The 20,014-nt window shown below is 43.4% G+C and overlaps 1 protein-coding gene across 4 annotated transcripts; it reads right to left on the bottom strand.

The window, feature by feature from the left end:
- Window positions 1-272: 272 nt before the first annotated feature.
- On the bottom strand, window positions 273-19,970 carry CCDC191 (coiled-coil domain containing 191). 4 transcript variants are annotated; one of them, XM_042810739.1, is made up of 17 exons: window positions 19,863-19,970; window positions 19,590-19,628; window positions 18,930-19,071; window positions 16,780-16,899; window positions 16,081-16,256; window positions 15,358-15,581; window positions 14,390-14,549; window positions 12,159-12,349; window positions 11,180-11,429; window positions 9,341-9,807; window positions 8,759-8,835; window positions 7,154-7,236; window positions 5,899-6,000; window positions 4,627-4,770; window positions 3,329-3,481; window positions 2,798-2,952; window positions 273-1,299 (listed from the first exon to the last, which is right to left on the bottom strand). In XM_042810739.1, exons 1-17 carry the CDS (start codon window positions 19,968-19,970, stop codon window positions 1,167-1,169), a joined length of 2,724 nt encoding a protein of 907 aa, XP_042666673.1. In that variant the 3' UTR covers window positions 273-1,166. The 4 variants fall into 4 exon arrangements, 3 of the variants coding, with proteins under 3 accessions (XP_042666673.1, XP_042666674.1, XP_042666676.1); XM_042810740.1 differs by lacking the exon at window positions 16,780-16,899 and having other exon boundaries at window positions 19,863-19,934; XM_042810742.1 differs by lacking the exon at window positions 19,863-19,970 and having other exon boundaries at window positions 19,553-19,628.
- Window positions 19,971-20,014: the final 44 nt, after the last annotated feature.

Here is a 20,014-nt window from a genome sequence, read left to right as displayed (position 1 = left end):
GATGTGGAACTGTTAGAGCAAGTCCTGAGGAGGGCCATGAAGATAATCAAATGGCTGGTGCACCTCTACTATGAGAGAAGGTTGAGGGAGTTCGGCTTGTTTGGCTCGGAGTAGAGAAGGCTCTGGGGAGACCTTATTGTGGTCTTCCAGGAAGGGAGGTCAGAAGCAGCAGGGAGACTGACTTTTTACACAGTCTGATAGTGACAGGACAAGAGTAATGGCTTTAAACTAAAAGAGGATAGATTTAGGTTAGATGGTAGGAAGAATTTTTTATTTACTCAGAGGGTGATGAGGTACTGGCACAGGCTGCCAAGAGAGGTTGTGGATGCCCCATCTCTGGAGATATACAAGGTCAGGTTGGCTAGGATTCTGGGCAGCCAGATGTGATGGCTGGCAGGGGGTTGGAACTAGATGATCTTAGAATGGCTTAGGTAGGAGGGGATCATAAGAGGTTCATAAACCTGGAGTAACCGCTTGCCACCAAAATCAAAGCACCATGCCTCTGAACTGGACAGCACTACAAACTAGACACTGTAAAAGTCCAGGTTTTAGACTATCCATATGTGATGCTGTGATCTAGTCTGTTAGTAAATAGGATTTGCACAAACAGCTCTTTCTTCTCCTCCCATCCAAACTTCCCTGGCACAATTAGCTAAAATCTGTTCTTTGTGTGGCCAAGTTCACAGCAGCGGTTAGCAGGGATCAGCTGATAGTCAAGTCTGTTTGCTCTCTGGTCAATTTGTCATTCTGTGGAGTACTGGCAACAGAAAAGCACCAAGGTTTCTGCTTAATAGATACATCTCAGTTCTCCGCTTCCTGAGCTGGGGTGGATTAGCGTCAGCGCCGCAGCTTTTGAGTGCAGAAATGGTCTCAGCTTGAAATGCTGTGGCTACCTAGGCCTTGCTGCTACCAGCCCATAAATCCCTATGGAGACTTCATCATGGGAAGATCTCATAGGGAAGAATTCTCCCTCAAGTCCAAAGTAAAAACATCAAACTAAGTTCCATGTACGTTTGGTTTGGCCCCAGGGAACTTGCTTTGGCTGTAAGACTACCATTTTCACTGAACAGAACTTCATCTTGAATTTGTTTCAGCTGGAAGAAAGATAGCACTGAACAGAATGAGACCTTTTGTCCATTTTCCCAGTCTCCTTTCAGTTTCTTCTGTCATGTTTGGAAGTCAGGAAGAATTTCAGCCACTCTCCTTCGTAGGTGGTTCCTCCTTTCCTCTCTCTCTCTTTCCTTTTTCATCAGTAGTGGGTACTGCCTCCAAGCCTTGAATGCATCAAGAATGAGTCTCCTGAAAGAAATGATGAACATAAAGAACAGTCCCTAGATGTTTACTTAGAGGACCAGATAAAAGATGACCTCTATTTGAGGGGAAATTCCCCGGAAATACCTGCGGGATTTGACCTTGCTGCAGCTAGTTAGAACTGTGACACCTTGAACGTGTACATGTATGCCATTTCATTAATATGTCAGTCATCCCAGGGAAAAATAACACATTGCCATTCTCCATCCTTCTCCCGCAAGGATTTTGCTCTTCTCTCTGACAAGATTCATTAGCTTGTGTGTGCTCAGCGCTCTGAAGACAAAAGATGTTTCTTAAAGGATAAACAGGGTCTCTGAAAGCAACTTATTCAGGGGAAGCGTGAATGGAAAATATGGGTTTGTTCAGTCCAGGTCAACTGTGTGAGAACACAGACAGTGGGACTCCATTTCTTATCTGAGTTTAAGCACCTCACCAATGTACTTTGCTTTGGGTTCCCACGTGTTCTATGGAGAGCAACCATCCCTTTTAAGGAACAGCTCACTGCTGAGCTCTCAACTGCCTGTTGCCAGCCACTGGAGGAAGAGGTGATGAGGCAAACCATGTGACTATGCTCCTAATTCAGGTCATGCTGTAAAATCAATCCAGACTCTTCCTGCATCTGAATTCTCCTTGACTCCTCCAGTTTGCTGGTTTGTTGAGTTAAACCATGCCTTGTTCTGGCCCTACTGACTTAGCAAGGTAGAACAGCTTCACTATATTATGTAAGAGGTGATCCTGGCAGATCCTGTTTGAGGTGTACACAAGTACATCCCTATCGGTGACTGTGTGGCTGACATACATTTGTGGTCAGGTAGGTAAGCATGTTTCTGTTTTCTGCTGAACTCTGACAGTAGTTCTTTTCTTCCTGTTCAAATGCACAGTTGATGCAGTTGTGGGACAATGAGTGAAATGGCTGCATCTAGCTCCAATTGTGATCGGTAGAACTGTTTGCTGTGTTTTTTCCTGTCAAATCAGGCTCATGATGGCAGAAACAGAATGATTCCCTAAGTAGGGTTTCTAGTTAATCAACTCTGAATTTGTAAACCAAATCATTCACTGTGGATGAAACAATATAATGTAATTCCCGCACAATCATTGCTTGGAATAACTGTACTTAAAGATTTTCTGAGTTTAGAGGAAGCTGCATGGCCCAATCTGCTAATTAGCTTAGAAAGTTTCAGCCACTTAACTGCTTTCACTGTATTTTCTTCCAGCAGGTTTAAAAGTCCTGCAAAGGATATGACTAAACTTCCTTCTCTGGGCTGTATGGACTTTTTTTTTTTTTTTTTTTTTTTTTCAACTATAAATCTCTGCTGATGTTGTCTGTTCATATCACAGAAACAAAACACCAGCAGTATATAACCCACTTCACATAATGCTGGGGAGAGGATCATTGCCCCATCAAAAGCAGAGTCTCTAAAATATTCTGTGGAGTGGAATTAAACCTGTGTATAAAAAAAAACTGCTGGTAAGAGAATGTGCTTACTTGTTACAGTGTTCAGTAGCAATCTTTAGCTTCTCCTTTAAGGTGCTTTTTTCCTCCATGATCAGATCAAACCATGCCCAGAAAGACTTCCTCTTGAGGCAGACTGCATGGAAAGCACTTGCTTTCTTCTCCAGAGTGGAGAAGTAATCTTTGTACTGGGGGAGGAAGACAGAAAGAGGTAAGAATGGCAGCTTCTTCACAATTCCCCATCCCAATAAACACATACAGAGCAGCACCGAGACAGTGGCTGTAAAAGGTAACTGGAACAGGAGTCGGATGGAAATCAGTGGGTAACAGGGATAGAGTGTGTAGAGGTGGATATGGGGAGTGTAGGAGTGTCCTAAACTGAAGAGAAAGATGGAGAGTGTAGAGCTGAAAGAAGGTCTCTGAGGAAGGGAATGGTGGTGCTGGAACGAGGACAGCATAACCCAGCAAAGGCTGGGCTGCAAGTCTGTAAACAAGTGTGTGATGATGGGAAAGTATGGCAGCAGCAGGCTCCCTTGGTGTTGTTTCTCCGTTGTGAAGGCAAACCTTTAGCCAGTTCCTGAAGCACCATCTGATCAGTGTGTGGGAGAAGAAGCCCTCAGCCCGAGACACCTTCTCCATGAGTCTCTCCTGGGTGTGCTGGAACCAATTCATCAGGCATTTCCTCTGCAGACTCGAGCAGTAGTGCCTTTGGGCCACCTGAACAAAGGCAACAGAAAAGGCAGCTGGTTACATGGAATAGTGTGTGTGTCCTGAAAACCAAATACAATATTATATTACCCCAGCTCTTGGGGATCCCTAAAATGCAGTTGTCTGACAACTGGAGCAACTTGCACGGTAAGTTCCCAAAAGCAGGGAATGCTGAGTCCTTCCTAGTTAAAATCCTTTTGAATTTGATACACAGTTTCACCTGTTGTGGAGCAGAGGCATTGCCTAGCAATTTAGTCTAAGCCAATCCTTAACGCTGAACAGCAGGATAGACTTCCAGAGCATCTGCTATCCCTCTACTTCTTCCCAGCTGGACACCTATGTGAATTGGATTGAATACTGTAAGTAGCTCCTGTGACTAAAAATGGAAGCTTGCCAGTTTAGCCCTGGGCTTTGGCTAAATATTCAGGATAAAGTTTATTATTATCTACTACTGGTAAGGCATGCCAACTCAGTCACATACAGAAATGTTTCATTATCAAGATGTATGTGTCAGGATCTCAGAAGCTATTAGTTGTTCTCCACTGAAGGTGTGGCAAGGCTGGAAGAGGTGACTTTTGGTCACTTGGATTATCACATGTGTCTTACCTCAAGCAGTACCCCACACTGTGTCAGCACTGCTGCCAGGGAGAATGAAACTCCTAGTGATGGGCTGGCATTAACTAAATACAATGGCTTGGCAGTATCTTACTAACTAGCTTTGCTGTGATCTGTGGTGCAAAAGAACTGACAGGCTCAAATCATATGACTTCAATTTTATTTATTTTTTTGCTTTATTTTTTGGGGGAGGGGGCTAAACTAACTTCTACTGTGTTACTGGCATTGAGTTAAGTGGCAGTTAATATTGCAGGCAAGTGTAAACTAACAAAAGGTGACTTTTCATTAGATTGAGATTTGTTCTTTTCACTCTCGGCTCCTGTTTAACCAGCTATAAATGAGGACATATAAAAAAAAACCCCACAATTGTGATGACCTTTCATGATTATTGTCATATGAGATCATTTAAAGCCTCAATGTAGGGCAGAGTGTGCAAGAATTTCTGCTTTGTCCTAAAAGCCCATTAAGGTTTCTGCTACATCTGTTCTTTGTCCCTTCCTCCCATGGCGCCAGACCTTTCCTTTATTCACAGTGCTTACCATCATGCTTTCCATGGCCTGCTCCCTTAGCTTCTTCCATGGCACCATTCCCAGTTTTCTCAGTAGGGCCTTCTCATAGTGATCTCTGGCCTTTTTCTGGAGCTGTTGCTCTTTCTCCAGCCTTCTTTGCTTCTCCAGCTCTTTCTACAATACGAATAGCAGTAGTTTTAATTCAGTCTGGATGAAATGAACCTTAAGGTTGTTGTGTTGGAGCTGGAGCTCCTGATGGGAAGTAAGGGTCTGTGTTATCTTTAGCAGTGCAAACTAGACACGAACCAGTAGAAGAAAGCAAGCTGTCTTGAAAATCCTCATGGAAGAAGATGATATATCTAGACATTTCCTTGGGCCATATGTGAACACAGGGCCTTCCCCCAGCAATGCAATCTGGTGTTACAGTAACATTCCATATAATCTGTGGCTGCCAGCAGCACTGAGGTAACAACCTCCTTCTGCTGGGCCCTCATCAAATTGAAGAGAGGTGAGCTCAAAGGGTAGCTATTTGTGTTTATGAAACTAGACTGGAAACCTATACAAAAATGATTGTTTTATCCATGGAACCCATCACTTAATCTAGCTTAAACACTGAAGAATAGAAGAATAGGGAAGGTATGTGGGTATTATGTAACTGTACAGTATTACTTTTGGTTGAGACACAGAGTTAAAGGTCAAACATTCTAAAATGGTCCAAGTAGAACAGTATTTATAGATTGGATTCCTGTGGGATTTCAAGTGTGGTGCTGTTTGGGTTACTAGGGCAGCTCATTTGTAAGTAATGAGATTGATGTGGGGCTATTCCCAGGCTGCTGGATATTGCGAGCTCCAAGGTGGGGATGCTTCTCATTCTTTGGATGGAAGGTTGCCCTTCATACATCTGTCAGGCTTGTTTATTTCTAAATTGTGTCTTTGTGGTTGGTATTGTTGTGTTGCTGGAGGAGTCTACAATTGGAAGGAACAGCCTGAGGATAGTCCAAACACACCCCCTCTTTGCAGGTTACGTGGCCATGGCTCAGAACTGGACATTTACTATGTGGGACCTTTAGTCTGGCTGCTGAGATGGGGACAGTATATACCTCATGCATTTGGCCAACAGCCCTTCTAAAGTTGCTAGAAAGGGAGATGGTGGTGAGTTGATGTATCTGGTGCTGTGGAATGCTTCTCTACTAACAAAGATATTTAGTTCACAGCACTGGCTGCTGACTGAGTGCAAATGAGTAATGGCTCTTATTCCCTATCCTTACTGAAATTGGGGAGACAGATGACATGTTTGATCACCAGCTTCTGCTGCCTCTTCTGCTCTCGTCTTTTTTCTTGCTGAGCTTCCTTTTCCTCAGCCGCCTTCCTCTGACGTGCTTCCTCTTCAGCCTTCAGCTGGGCCTTGGAATGCACAAAATAGATACAACTTAGTTCAGTGTCCCTTTTTGAAGAACACGGGCCTCTAAACTTCCCCTGGACAGGCAGTATTCTGCTAGTACTGACTAGTATCTGAAACTCCAGAAAGAAGCAGACTTTGTCACATACTAGACATGATGCATGCTGGACAAAGAACTGCGTGGGAGAGAGAGGAAGGAAAGATTGTTCTTTCTACTACCCATATGTGGCAATCTTTCTTAGTTCTAGGTTAATATTCACCTATGACCCTTGTCAGTATCAGCCTGCTTTCATTCACAAAGCTCTTGCTCTTGGCATGTGCATCAGAGGTCTAAAACCCACACCACCATGCATGATTGCAATCACTGTGCTTCCTCTAATCTCTACGATCACAACAGCAGTAGCTGAAGAAACCTAACCTAAAGCTTGTCTGCCCACCCTATGGTTAAAGCAATATCTAATGCTTGCTTAAGTTTCCAGTATGCATGTGCATCTTCTTGCTTGAAGAAGAAAGAAACACTGGTTGTTTTAGGATCCTGGTTCTTAGCTTTCTATTCCTAATGCAAATTAGTATTAATGCTCTCAGTAACAGATTTAATTAATGCCTTGAAGCTAAGAAGGCTCCTCTGTTAGATGTGTATCATGGAATTTCTATATTAACTATGTAAACATTATCAGTATCTTCTCCTTTCAGCAGAGATTTGCTAGAAACCAAGATACAGGATTTTTACTAGGTTAGACTGCATGTTTTCAAGCTGCATGTGACCAGAAAGGGAAAGCAGGAAAAAGGAACACTCATCATTTACCAGGTCCAATCAAGTGGATCTCTGCACTCTTCCCATCCTTGGCAAGGACAGTTAAGGTCATAAAGTAAGTGTGAAAAAGTGCTGGAGGGTGTTGAGGGAGACTGCTTCTAGAATTGCAGCTGCATCAACACAAAGTGATATGTGATATGGAAAGGCTAGTGGGTTCCCTGAATATGAGTGTAGCAGGAACTTTTTTTTTTTAATGTATGCTGGACATTTGCTTTCTGACAACCTGTAAAACTCCATTTAGATACTAAAGGGATTTTTCTTGGTCCCTGGGTTTTTGAGGTTAGAACAGCATTTCTTGTCATTAGAATAGCGTGGAAGTCTTTCATTTTTCCCACTGTCCATACCAATTTTTCATCTTCTCTTTGTTGTTTAGCTTCTTCTAGTTTCCTCCTCCGTTCTGCCCTCTGAATTGCTCTCTCCTCCATAGCTACAGAAATGGAAACACAAATGAGCTATAGGGTAATGGTACAAGTTTGGTGAACATGACCCCTATACTGCCAAGTCCCCTTTTGACCTGGCAATGCCAGCACTAAGGAACTTGTTTTCAGCTGCCCCTTAAAGCTGTCAGTGTTATGAGAAAGGAGCCCACAAATCTGTACAAGACTCAGGACTGCCCCAATTAGTGTCATTCCACCTTCCTTTGTTGACAGTCACAGCAGTGAGGCTGGATTATGAAAGGAGCTGTGTTCAGAAGTTTCATCCCAGTATTTCCTGTTTGAGGGCCAAAGATCAAGGAACTATTTAGCAGCAGTTACAGCAGGGTTGCCAGGAAACTCCAGCTGCTTATTTAAAGAGTGACTGCATTATAGAAAAGTGCCTCTGCCATGGTGACACACAGGTACTCAGTCCCATTAGTATGAAACTACTGCTTAATTCTTCTGGAAGGTAAGTTGCAGTGCAGCAGTGTTGCTGGCTATCAGTGATGTTATTCTGACATGACGTTACAGAACATGCGGTGGAGCTTCCCTTGCAGTCACAAGCAAAGCATAGGCTGGAGTAGTCCATAATTGTTTGGATGTCAACAGGTTACCTCAAGTTCTTTTCTTCTATCAGCTGTGCCAGATTTCTCTGCCAAGGGAAAATATCTAGTAACAACTTTGCCTCTAATTACTTACGGATCTCTAAAGAAAAGCACTTGAGTGCTTTGGAAATACTCTTACTGTCCTCAAGCTGTACAGAGCTCAAAGAAATCAGAGTGATGGCTTGCACTAAGAAGCTGGGAACTCAACAGAGTCAGTTGTAATGAAAGATACCTATTAATGCCTAGCCATCATAGCCAAAATTGCTCTGGAAATTCTCAAGACTGTTGAAACATCACATAGCAGACAATCTTTTCTGCAGACTGTGACCACCCCTAGGTTAATATGGAAAAAGATAAGTTAAGGACATAGCAGAACCTGATCTTAATATACCCTTTGAAAGGCTGTGTTGCATGTTTAATGTGTGCATGCTGTTCCAATATGGCCAGAGATGGGGAGTTAACTCACAGAAGACAGGAATCCGATGCTTCTTCTCCAGTCTACTGTTGTCTCTCAAAATCTTAGGTAGGTACTTAATTTCTGGGAATTCTTAATACTTGTGTGTGTCAAAGTTAAGTTAAAATGAGCAGTTAGCTTAAGTGTTACTTGAATGTGCAGTGTAGGGAATGATAGCAAAATAACTTGAAGAGCTTCATTCAAGTGATTGTTTCTAGTCTGACTAGACTCAGGTGTTAGTTAACAGCTGCTACAGCATACTGAGCAAGAGCTTGCAGTAGCTCAAGTTCTACAGATGCCTGATTTAGCCATGAAAACAGCTTACTCCCTCCCAGGGGTGGCCAGGCTAGAAAATAGTGTTGAGTTTTACTTGCATACCATTCTCAACCAGCAAAGTTGAGGTAAATAAACACAAGTTTACATGAGTTTTTGAAAAAAGTAGCCTAGAATGGTCTTATCTGCCTAGAAAAATACCTTTCACTATGGGATGAGCTGACCTCTTGCCTTGCGTCGCTGCCTTTGTGTTCTCTGGCTCACAAGAAACAGGTAGACTACGAAAAGAAAGAGTAAAGAAATTCATCAATAAATACGGTAAATGTTGTCTCAAGCTTACCACATATGACTGAGATACAGGCCTTATAGTTTCTATTCTCCACTGTGCTGCATTTTCATTGTAGGTCCCTGATACACCTTTCTTCTGCCCAAAATGTGGTTAGTGATGCATCTCTTACAAAAGAGATGAGTACCCAGAGCTGTTGCATATTCTGAAATACTGAGTATGACAATCTCCTAACTAAATAAATCCATGCTGCTGCTATGTGTAACACTCGTGTTGCTGCTTCTAAGTAGACCTTGTACAGATCATGTGCTGTCAAGCAATTGCAAAAACAGAGGATGGAGAACTGTGGCCAGACTGACACTGCTTGAGGCTATCACTGTTAAGAGGAACAGCAGATAGCACTAATATGATGGAAACATTCCTGTCAATTTGTGTTTCTACTTGAGTAGGGATGAGACATGATGACTAACTGAGCCTGCCTTATCTAGGACATATACCTCAAAGGAGTTGTATTCTGGCATCTGGATTGTTTTCTGCTTTTCAGTTTTTTCTCCTTGGTTTGTGAAGCAGAGTCAAGTGCCTGGGTTGCCACTGTAGCTTGCACTGCCTCTTCGTTTGCTCTGCTCAGCCTCTGATTTTCTTGCAGTTCAAGGATCAGCTCTTGCTGTTTCTGAAGCTGCTGCTTTTGCTCCTCAATCAGATGTTGCTGAAAGGTGTGACGATACTCAAAACAGCTACCATAAGCAGGAGCTGTCTTTGGGCTGGGTGCTTGAAACTGCTTGGGAAGACCAGCTATTTCATTCCTGTACATAACCTGGTCCTGGGCACTCAGGGCTGCATGTTTGATGGTGATCTGCCAGGCAAACTTGGGTTTTCTATAAGAACGAGATGTATGAGCAGCATCCCTACAAGAGTGGTCTCTGGTCTGGTCAGGTTCTTCCTGCATGAGGCATGTTTTGGTTGGCTGGGGAAGGGGGGTGGGAAAAAACAAACAAACAAACAAACAAAAAAAAAAACCAAGAAGGAAGATTTAGCATTAATTAAAAGCAAGCTTTCTTCTGATACGCAGTATTACTCTAATGAAAATCTAGCAAGATTCCTGATAAGTAGAACAATCTCATCTATGCAATCTTTATCTAGTTCCTAGCCAGGGCAGAGGGGCCTGGGTATGCACAAAATAAGAGGATGTTGGAGAAAAAACTATTTTAAGAAGCTCTGTGCCATTTCTCTGCAAGGAGGAAATCCTGATCAGGAAAGAGTTCTGGCAGGAATTTATCTCTATTTTGTTAGGGAGCACAGCGTGGGACAACTGATTTCTCAGGGGTTAGCTCATCTCTCAATTACCACACTCCCTTTTGGACTTTGCTGTCTCTTTTCAATGCTCTGCTCAGACTGAGGCAAAACAGTTGTTGAAAATGAAATACGAGTGATCTACAAGGCTGATCTACTTGACAGCTCCCACTCGGATGGGAGAACAGTCTGCAAAGGGCAGCTACATTTTGCCTCTTCTCCAGATTTGATCAAATATTACCATGACACTGGTGCATGGTGAGGAATTACGCCGTGCCTCCTCTGGCACCTGTTTTTATTCAGAAGAGGCATGAGATACCTGATTTGCTTACTGATTTCTAGGTCAAACTCCAAATTTGGTCCCATCCTTCCAGCACAACAAGCATCCAAAGGAAAGTACTGACCTACTCTGATAATATAAACACAATGGAAAATCAGATTTAACTGACACACGAGCTAATGAAATGGTTGACTTGTAAAATATGTGAATGTGTCAGCTTTCATATGGGTCCTGCCCTATAGGTTTTACAGACAGAAAGGAAAGGCAGGCTCTGAACCAACGAAAGAGAAATTTAAGGAAGCAACCTCTGATTCTCCCATCTCCTTGTGATGTGCATTACCCTTAGATACTCACTGACACCTTTTTTTTCCCCACGCTTCTGAAAAGCCAGAGCGCTGTACTGACATGACAAAAATCTCTTGCCATGCAGTCAAGTGTTATTCTTTTTCAGTCTAAGCAGGCATTAAAGATGTAACTAATCTCTCAGCAAAAGTGATCTGGGGGTGGGACTGCGACTCACAGTACATGAAGGGTTGTTCTCTGGCAGCATAAGAAATTAGTTATTTTTAAAACTCATCCACTGTCCTTCACAGTTGCCTTTGCTCTTTAACAGCTTCCCTCCTGAACAGCTGTAGGTAGGCACTGGGAGGTCACCCTGAACAAGAAGCCTTCCTCTGGAACAGCGTGCTTTTTATTTCAGACTGCACAGAAGTACTTTGTGAATGTACTGGAATGCCAACAGACAAAATTACGCACAAGACTTTACCTCATCTTGCTGCAAAACTTGATGCTGGTTTACTTTTGCTGTCTCAGACTCGCTAACCTCCAGTGTTCTGTTCAAGCCACTCTTCCCCAGTGACACTGTCTCCAACAGCTGTGCCATCTTCCTCTTCATCTCCTCTCTCTTGAGCTGCAGCTCTCGTTTTTCTGCCTCTGCTTGGCTCCAGTGCTGCCATGCCAGAAAGCAGGAGCGCAAAAGCCGCCGCTGGTTATGCTCTGCCGACAGCTGGTTTTTCCTGAATGAGAAAGCATTAGTGTTATGATAGGAGTGAGGCATCTGCCAAAGCCCACCTGGAACAACTGTATTGAGTACAGCAGGCCAGGCCATGTAGTCAGGCTCCCAAGTCTTTTTGTTACTTAACTCTGGAGGCCTTCCAAAGCTGTGCTGTTTCTCCAAGGAGGAATGAGAGAGCAGAGGTAATGCTCATTACTTTGAAGTAAATCTCCCTCCCTGGCATTTTGCATTTTCCTGTCATCCTTGGGCAGCAGAATAGGTGCTAAAGAGGCATTCTGTTTTCCTGCCAGCTGCAGAGAGGGGGAAGCACCAGTGCCTTGCCCACAGCCTCTCTAAGAACAGAATTTTCCCCTGCTGACAGGGAATTCATCCAACAGCCTCTTTAATGAAAGGTAGTGGGCAAAATGATTTTGACTGTAATACCACTGAAGTAGGCGATAAGCCATATTTATTCCTGATTAATATATTTTTAATATTAGCTGGGGCCCTGAGCCAGCCAGAGTGAGATTTCCAGGAAAGATACCTAGACAGAGAGAGTTGCAGACTTGTTGAACAGTGCTCTTTCTTTTCCTCTGCTTTCCTTTGCATCTGTGCCACAGGCCCTCTAGAAGACTGTAGGCAATGTAGCAGTTTTCTCAGCGAGCTACTGTTTTCCTCCTGTTGCCTAACAACCCTCTGATCACCACCTGGAATACTTGCAGTAGGAGGAATTTCCGTGTAGGGTCATTACCTGTTTTGATCTTGCAGATGAACTTCTAATTGCTGTGTCTCCCGCTCTATTTTCTGGGCCCATGTGTAGTTTCTCCATGCCCGCAGGACCTTCTGTTGGCATTTCCAGTCAGCAAGAGCTCTGGCTTTCTCCATTTTAATTCTGTGCTCCAGAATGAGTCTGAACCAAGCAGAGAAATGCCGCTGCATGCACTGCATGGGAGAGTTTAAAAAACAAAAACAAAAAAACAGGGAGCAAGATACTGACCAACACAAACACCAATCCTTTTTCCATTATTCCCCTTACCTGACTTTGCTTTTGAGATCTTATTTTATTTTTTTATAAATCCCACTTTCTACAAATACCTTGAGGGTAAGTATAAATAATGCAGAACAAATGTAGCCTAATGCAAAAAGTGGGCTAGAAATATCATGGGGCTCAATGCTTTTGAGTGAAATGCTCTCAGTTCACGAAATGTAAAGGAATAAAATGAGTAAGGAATATGGAAACAAGTTCTAGAAACAAGACAGATGTTTAAACATTTAGAAAATGTCAAAGATTCTATAGGTAAGGGGGCCTGATCTGATAGCAGTCAGCAACTAGTCTATGGATATATATGAGGGGTTTTTTTTAACTTAGATGAAAATCGAGATCCTCCCTAGTGTAGATTTATAACATGACCTAAGCTCACCTTTGTTCCAGAAGGAAGCAAAACCATTCCTCTATTGTGTAATTAGAGCCGCTGCCTCTGGGAGTGATTTACATTGTACAGAACAGAAATCTGCTATCTAATCTCTCCATAATTCTAGCCCTGCCACTGCAGACACTGCTCATTTTGATCCTCCAAGTGGGTCAAGTCACAAGACTCAGCTGTTCCCCTTTTGTGATAATGCCTTGTATTAATTGCATTCTTCTCGGTCACTGAAATCTCCAAATGGAGACTTAGAAAAGGACAAATGTCAATGCATTAGCTATTTCTTTCTGCTATAAGAAAATAGTCAGAATTGCTATTGCTTAGCTCAGTTAAACAGTGGCTTTTCATTTAGGCTTATCTTCACAACTTCAACTGTGCTGGAAGGAGACTGTGTACTGCTAAACTGCAGCCAAGCTTGAAGTTGGTACGTGAGCAGATGAAGTAAGCTGGGGGATAATCACTGTAAAAGCTGTGGGATTCTTTGATTGTGGGGGGAAAAAATAGATGATGTTAATTATGACTGCTGTTTTAATTAAGAATGTTTCATGATGAATGGCATTCATACCTGAACATGGGAAAGTTTATTTCCTTTGCTGAAACTACCCACATAAGATTATTCAGTACAAAAATATCTCTTTAATTGCAAGGATGTGATACAAGTACATATAAATCCCACAGCTGGCTTCAGTATCACAAATGAGCAGGTGCATCTGTGTTCCTTTTTTATAAGCTCTCAGGATGATGACATTGAGAAATACAAAGAAGAATGTTGGAAATCCCCACATTTATATACCTATCTTGGTAAGACAGTGTAGGTGATTTCAGATGGAAAGCACTCCTGTGATTTAGCTATCAGTGAAGTGAGTTACTATGGTTTTTCATCCAGTTTCTTTAATCTCCCAATAACAAATCGGTGGTTCAGGGTTCCGGGAGATTTGTGTTTTTATTTCCCTTCTGTTTTGAGATATTTTTGAAAATAGGGTATTAACAGTCAATAACAAGGGTAAAAGAAATAGCTTCCTACTAAGGATTATCGAACTCTGCATGATTGTCCCAAGCTGTTGCAATATTGCAGAATATCCTCCTGACCCTAGTGGGAGTGGATCCTCAAAGAAGCCATTACTCTAGATACAGTGGCATGCTTCAACTCTTAGAGATGCAGCTCAAGTCAGCCTAAACCCTCAGTACTTCTCTTTCCTACTCCTTGTTCCTCTACTAGAGTTTTCAAGGCAATCTTTATCTTCTCATACCCTTTTGCACCACTACTTCCCCTCTTTTTACTTCCTTCCTGCAGCTGTTCTGGATGTGACATCTTTTCCACAGTTTTAAGCAAAATCTCCCACAGGGTACACTTGAGAGCTAGATGCAGTGGGTATGAGGGATCAAGATTTCTTGCTCCTGGTCTTACTTCTCGCCCTGGTTTTCTACTTTGCTGATATCTTGGGAAACTTGGGAAAAGTAAAAAGAGATTTAATAACCAGGACTTTTTATTTCAATTCTGCAGAGTAGCTGAAGGCAGGTAGTTCAGAGCCCTAGATAAAAAGATGGTGATGCTTACTCTCTGTTTATTGGTGTGAATTTGGCTCAGCAGCTCCTGAACCCTCCTCTGTTTCTCCTTTCCTTGCTCTTCTTTCTTCAGGTCCATAGGTGGTGACACATTAATAGATACCTCCTGCACTGACAGCTTCTGGCTTTTTTCTTGTTCCCTTTTCTGTTCCCTGCAAAGTGAGCAAACATTGAGATCTGATACAATGAAGAAAATACTATAGTACAGGTCTTATCCACTTTTTGTCAATCTGATGATTGAAGAGAGTGACCAGTAGCACTTAGCAAACTGCTATTTAACTCAGTCTTCATAGAGAACAGCACCAGTCAAGGTTTGGGATCTCAATGATTATGCAGCCTGGAGCATTTCCAAAATAAAACATGAAGAAGAAACTAAAAAGAGCTCAAAAATGGAACTGTATGAGAAGAATTAGGATGTGAGGGCTGCCTGAGTAAATAAGTGGCATCTCTACAGGTCACAATCTCTGTGGCAATCCAAGCTTAGCTGAAGCAAAGAACATCTATCTCTCTGCAGAATTCTTAGCCAAGAACGTAATTTGTATCTTATAGGAGAAAAGGTCTATTAAGTGATAGGCTTTCAACATAGACTATTCTAGGTAGGCCAGCATTTCGTTCATTTACTCTAGTATACTGGCTTTCATGCTGTATCAAGCACTAATCAGGCTGGCTATGGCTGTGAAATTGATGGAGAACGCATGGTATTGCAAACACACTCCTGCTTTGTGCTTCAGTAACGGTAATGGCTGGAGGGAGTCTAACAACATCTTAAGCCCATCTTCTCTCTAATGATAAATTCTGCCACTGAAGTAACAGAGGGATAAAAGGTTTGGGGATGTTTGAAGACAGAGCAATCGAAAATGTTTCCTTTGGGACCACTACTTCTCTTACGTTTACCTGAAGAAGCTAAAAAGAGTTGCTCTTCCATATGGTGCTTTCTGTGTCCCCTCCCCCCCCCCTTACATTCTCCATGCTTCTGCCATAGTTTGCCTCTTCTCAGCCATTTCCTTTCGTAGCTTCACCATTTCCCTTCGGATCTCCTCCTCCTCCTTCTTTGCCTTCAGGGCCTTCCTTCTGTCCTCCTCCTGTATTTGAAGCTTGGCCTCGCACAGAACGGCCTTCCTCAGAGCCTTTTCTTGTCTCTGAAGCTCTAATGCCTTCTGACGCCTCAGTCGATTTTCTTTTACCTGAGGAGGAGGCAAGAATCAAAACAGGTGAGAAGGGCTCAAGAATTTGAGCTTCAGTGCGAATCAACAGGATGAGAAGCATGCAACCCTATCTGTAGCTGGCAGTGATTGAACTGGTTGTTTTGAGACCACCAAAAAACTCAGTTCAAGAGAGTGGTATTAAACCAGTATTACTTGATAGGAGCATACTCAGAAGTGAGAGTCGTGTTGGCTTCTCCTGTCAGTCTTCAGAAAGGAGGAAAACCTGAATAGATGAAATAGTGAAAGTTCACCTGAACAGTGAAAGCTGACCATGAACGCTACTGTGAATGGCTAACGTGCAAGCTGAAGCACAGTAACTTTTCAGCTCCATCCTGGAAGAGTATTGCAGTGTATTTGCCTCCAAGACAGGGATTTTTGTGGTCTAGGAGAGACTACCTAACAAGTGTCACTGAGCATTTACTCTAATCCTATAATCTTCAGTCTTATTCCTTTTAACTGTGCTGCTTTGCATGCACACCTGCTTGTGTCTGAGCTCCATGGTTATTCGTGGATCTGCAGGTTTTTGTTTCTTGATGTCTTCAAGTCTGAGGTTTTCCACTATCCCACAGTTCACAATTTCACTCTGTGAAAGATGCTGTAGGTACTCTTGGACAGAACAACTTTCCAATTCATGTTCCAGATAGTTGTACAAGTCTGAAATGAGGAATTCAGATTATCTCAAACTAGTCTGAAATGAATAAATCCCTGCATCAGATTACAAAGCCTAATATAATTAAAGGGATCACTCTTCCCAGACTGTCAGTGCATTTCTGATGAAAGCAGACATACTGACTGCACTCCATGTATCCCCAATGAGGATTAATCTAGTGTCTTCCACTGAATGCACGAGAGCAATAACAACATTATGTCCATTTTTTACTGCCTTGCCTCCAAGCATCTCAAATTGCTGTATAAATCTGACAGGCCTTGAACATACCCACAAACAATAGAAATATAATTTGTTTTACAAGGGAGACATAACCCTGGCCATTCTGTGATCAGATGTTTATGAGGTACATTTGGGCAGCCCTAAGGCCAGCTGCTTTAAGAGCTGGGAGAGAGAAATCTTCACCCATAATGTGACTTGCACCTGTCAGTCCAGAAGCCATGAGCCCCATCTCCCTTCCCCACTACATCCTCTACAAACGAGCCAAGAGCTGTTTTGCTGTGCTCTCACCATCAAACCGCTCATACTTCAGAAGGGCTGTAGGATTTTCCGGGACAGAGTCAACTGCTGCTTCTCCATCACTTGTCAGCTGCAGTTTGGACTTAGTCCAGTTACTGAGCAGCTCTCGGGCTATCACAAAGAAAGAGACTGATGACTTTAAAAATATACAGGTAAGTGTCAACTAGCAAAACTCTTTCCCTGTGGCAGTTGTATCACATGCTCGGAAAACATTCTAAAATGACTGGAAGCTGATCTACAACAGAAAATGGAATAGGACTAATAATTCTGTTCTCATTTTCTTGATCTATGAAAGAATAGGATGGTGGCAAACTTCTTCTCTGTCACATGTATCACAAATGAATTCTTTTGCACCTCATTTTTTCCTACAAGATTCTTTGGACATCTAGATCACCCCAGTGATCATTATACCATTTATCAAGGAGAGAAAATGCACACAAAATAATTCATGTCTCAGATAGCTTTACAGTGTTTCACCACTGCACTTGCAGGCACTTAAGATTTTTTTCATGTGTACAGCCAGTGTTGTCACACATTAAATACAAAAAGAATCACTGTTGAGACAAATATTTGCTCCAAGTGTACAGATTAACCTTTGCAAATAGCACAGCTCCAGTAACGTCTGTTAAGTCTAGATTAAAAATCTGTCACACGGCAAGCCTCAGTAGGGACTGTCTTTACTCAGAAGGCTGCAACTTAACTACAGGGATGCACCCACGATGGATTTGCTGCTCCTCAATGAGATGCCAAATACACAATTGGGTATAAAGCTCTTCTGCAGATTTTATTTGCACCTCCACTCCTGTGGAGAAAAATGTAGAACATCCTTTTTTCAGCACTCCTAGTCAAAGCAAAGACAGTTAATGCGAGTGCTGCCTCAATGAGCCACCTGTTCTCACTGCATGGGAGTCTGGGCTGTTCCTGAAGCAGAACACAGTAAACCACAAGGCATCAGGAGCAGCTGCATTAGTGCAACCATCCATGCGGTGAGGATGGGCAAAGGGCAGGAATCTTGCCAGCTGCTGCAGTGCAGGGCACACCTGTAACAGGAGCGTAAAAAGAGGAAGCAGATGCTCTCAATCTCTAGTTCTAACTCAAAATGGGGGGTTGGACTCAATGATCTCTGGAGGTCCCTTCCAACCCCTACAATTCTGTGATTCTGTGAAAATGGTGATATTCCAAGCAAACCTTTCTCATTCAAAGGCAAAAATGCTTTTTAAGACTTTAAAAAAAAAAACAACTTTTTTTTCTTTTTAGAAAAAATAAATCCTATGTTCACTGTCCTTCAAATCACTTTTGTTTTCTCTTGTAATCCATCATTTCAGCTCAGGAACAAGGAAGTATATCTGATATGAGAAAGAAGAGAGAAAAACTGCGTATAATTCAGAGGAGTTATACCTTTCTTTGCAAACTGAGATACATGTAGATAATACTGTTAATTACTCTAATAACAGATTCTAGATAAATGGCTTCCAGTTGTGCTTGGAACAATCCGGTGAGGTTGATAGCTATTTTAAAAAATAAAAAACTGAGTAAAATGAGCATAGAAGGACAAATAAAAACAATAAGGAAACAGGAGGAAAGCAAGAGCGCTACCAGCTCTTTACACTGCAGATATATTTCCACTATTGATGGGAAATCATTTTATAATGTACCAGTTTTAATTTTAAATGTCAGTAAGCACTTGTGGCTGCAGACGGTGCAAAGGGAGTATTTAGATAGTTAATTAGTAAGCAAAACTACGTGGGAATTAAAGCAAGCCCACACAATTATTCATAGATGGGGAAGTCACAGAGGGCCAATCCATTTTCACATTTGGCCTGCTGTCAAAAATAAGCAGCTAATTTCATCCAGTTTCCTGTGGGCCAGTAACTTGTATTTGACCAGATCTTCAAAGGCAGTATTCACCCGTCTCAACCTGAAAATTCCAGGAGATGGGGAGCTCATCACTCCTCTAAGTCTACTAACTGAACTACGTTGAACTCTACCAAATGATTCTTTTATACCTTTCCTCCTTAGATGAAAGGCTCAGATCTTTACTGCCAACTGTTTCTCTTGGTCTACAGCTTCGTAACAGCCTGTCCACACCAGACCAGGGTGTTGCATCAAGAGGGGTTCATCCTAGGCAGCATATGGCTCACCTTCCAGACATGCCTCATCACACTCTCGCAGCTGTTCCACAGTTTCCATCCTCACTGCAGGATCACAAAGCCCCTGCAGGTACTTGGGCTTTTGAAGGGAAAAAGCTTCAGAAACAGCATACTCAGAGGCTTGCTCCACTCTCTTTAAATTAAAGAAACATTTCTAAGGGTTGATGTATATTCATCGAGAGAGAACAAGCATCAGTGGGGCTGTCACACAAGGCAGTATGGCTGTTAAAAGAGATTCCTTTTGAAACACGTTTCTCCAGCTGCTCTTGATTGAGTGGAGAAATTTCACTCAGAAATGATTAAGCGATAAGCGCTCGTTTGGCAATTACTGCCAATCACAGCCATGGGAGAACGCGCTGGGGGAATGCAAACACCCAGCCCCCTGGGGGTCGAACGAGGACTCGCCTCGTTGCTGCCCTGCAACCAGCAATGAAAATTTTGTCACAGCCATTGCCGACCAGGAAGAGTTCACGCAATCCTCCTCGGTATCAGGTGGCCACAGCAGCAGCAGAAAGGCTCCAGGTGCCACTTCCACCTGCGCCGCGCAGAGCTGCTCAGCAGCGGGCTCTGCCTGACCCACGGCTCCGCGTGGAGCAGGGGCAAACCCCACTTACGGGCGAGCTCCCCCATAAGGCAGCTGAGTTACTGCACCTTCATCCAGTATTCCGTGCTGTCGGACTCAAACCTGGCCTGGAAACAAGATAAAGCAAACCTTACAGTTATCAAAATACAAAGCGCATCACCTGCCCGCCACGAGCACTGACCCCGCCCCGCCCGTTAGAATCGCTGGTGCAGCCCCTTGGCCACCCGGCGCCCCCTGGCGGTCCCCGCGCCGCTCCCCGCTCTCATTGGCCGCCGCCGCTCCAAGGCGCTGCGCCCCGGCTCGGCAGCGGCCGCCCGGCGGCGAAGCCTGCTGCCCGTTACCTGCGGGCCGGTCGGGGCGGCCAGGCGCCGCCAGCGGAACAGCCGCGACTTCCCTCCCGCCAGCGCCATGGCCGCCCGCCGACCCACAGTGCTCCGCGGCGCCGCCATGGCAACTCGGCGCCCACCCGCCGTCGCTCGCCGATGCCGTGGCG

The sequence above is a fragment of the Centrocercus urophasianus genome, unplaced genomic scaffold (assembly GCF_019232065.1).
Source record: "Centrocercus urophasianus isolate 14NV4802_14NV808 unplaced genomic scaffold, USGS_Curo_1.0 seq_12, whole genome shotgun sequence".
Taxonomy (NCBI): Eukaryota; Metazoa; Chordata; class Aves; order Galliformes; family Phasianidae; genus Centrocercus; species Centrocercus urophasianus.
The sequence above is the reverse complement of the archived record's forward strand: the minus strand, read 5'-3'. Positions and strand labels throughout refer to the sequence as shown.

What these genes read in the sequence shown, in the direction of transcription:
- CCDC191 (XM_042810739.1), bottom strand. Translation starts at nt 19,970, where the DNA reads ATGGCGGCGCCGCGGAGCACTGTGGGTCGGCGGGCGGCCATGGCGCTG. An exon ending in CCGCCCCGACCGGCCCGCAG is followed by an intron (nt 19,629 to 19,862) that starts GTAACGGGCAGC and finishes TCTTGTTTCCAG; the next exon opens with GCCAGGTTTGAGTCCGACAG. An exon ending in AAAGAGAAGATGAAAAATTG is followed by an intron (nt 6,001 to 7,153) that starts GTATGGACAGTG and finishes GTGCATTCCAAG; the next exon opens with GCCCAGCTGAAGGCTGAAGA.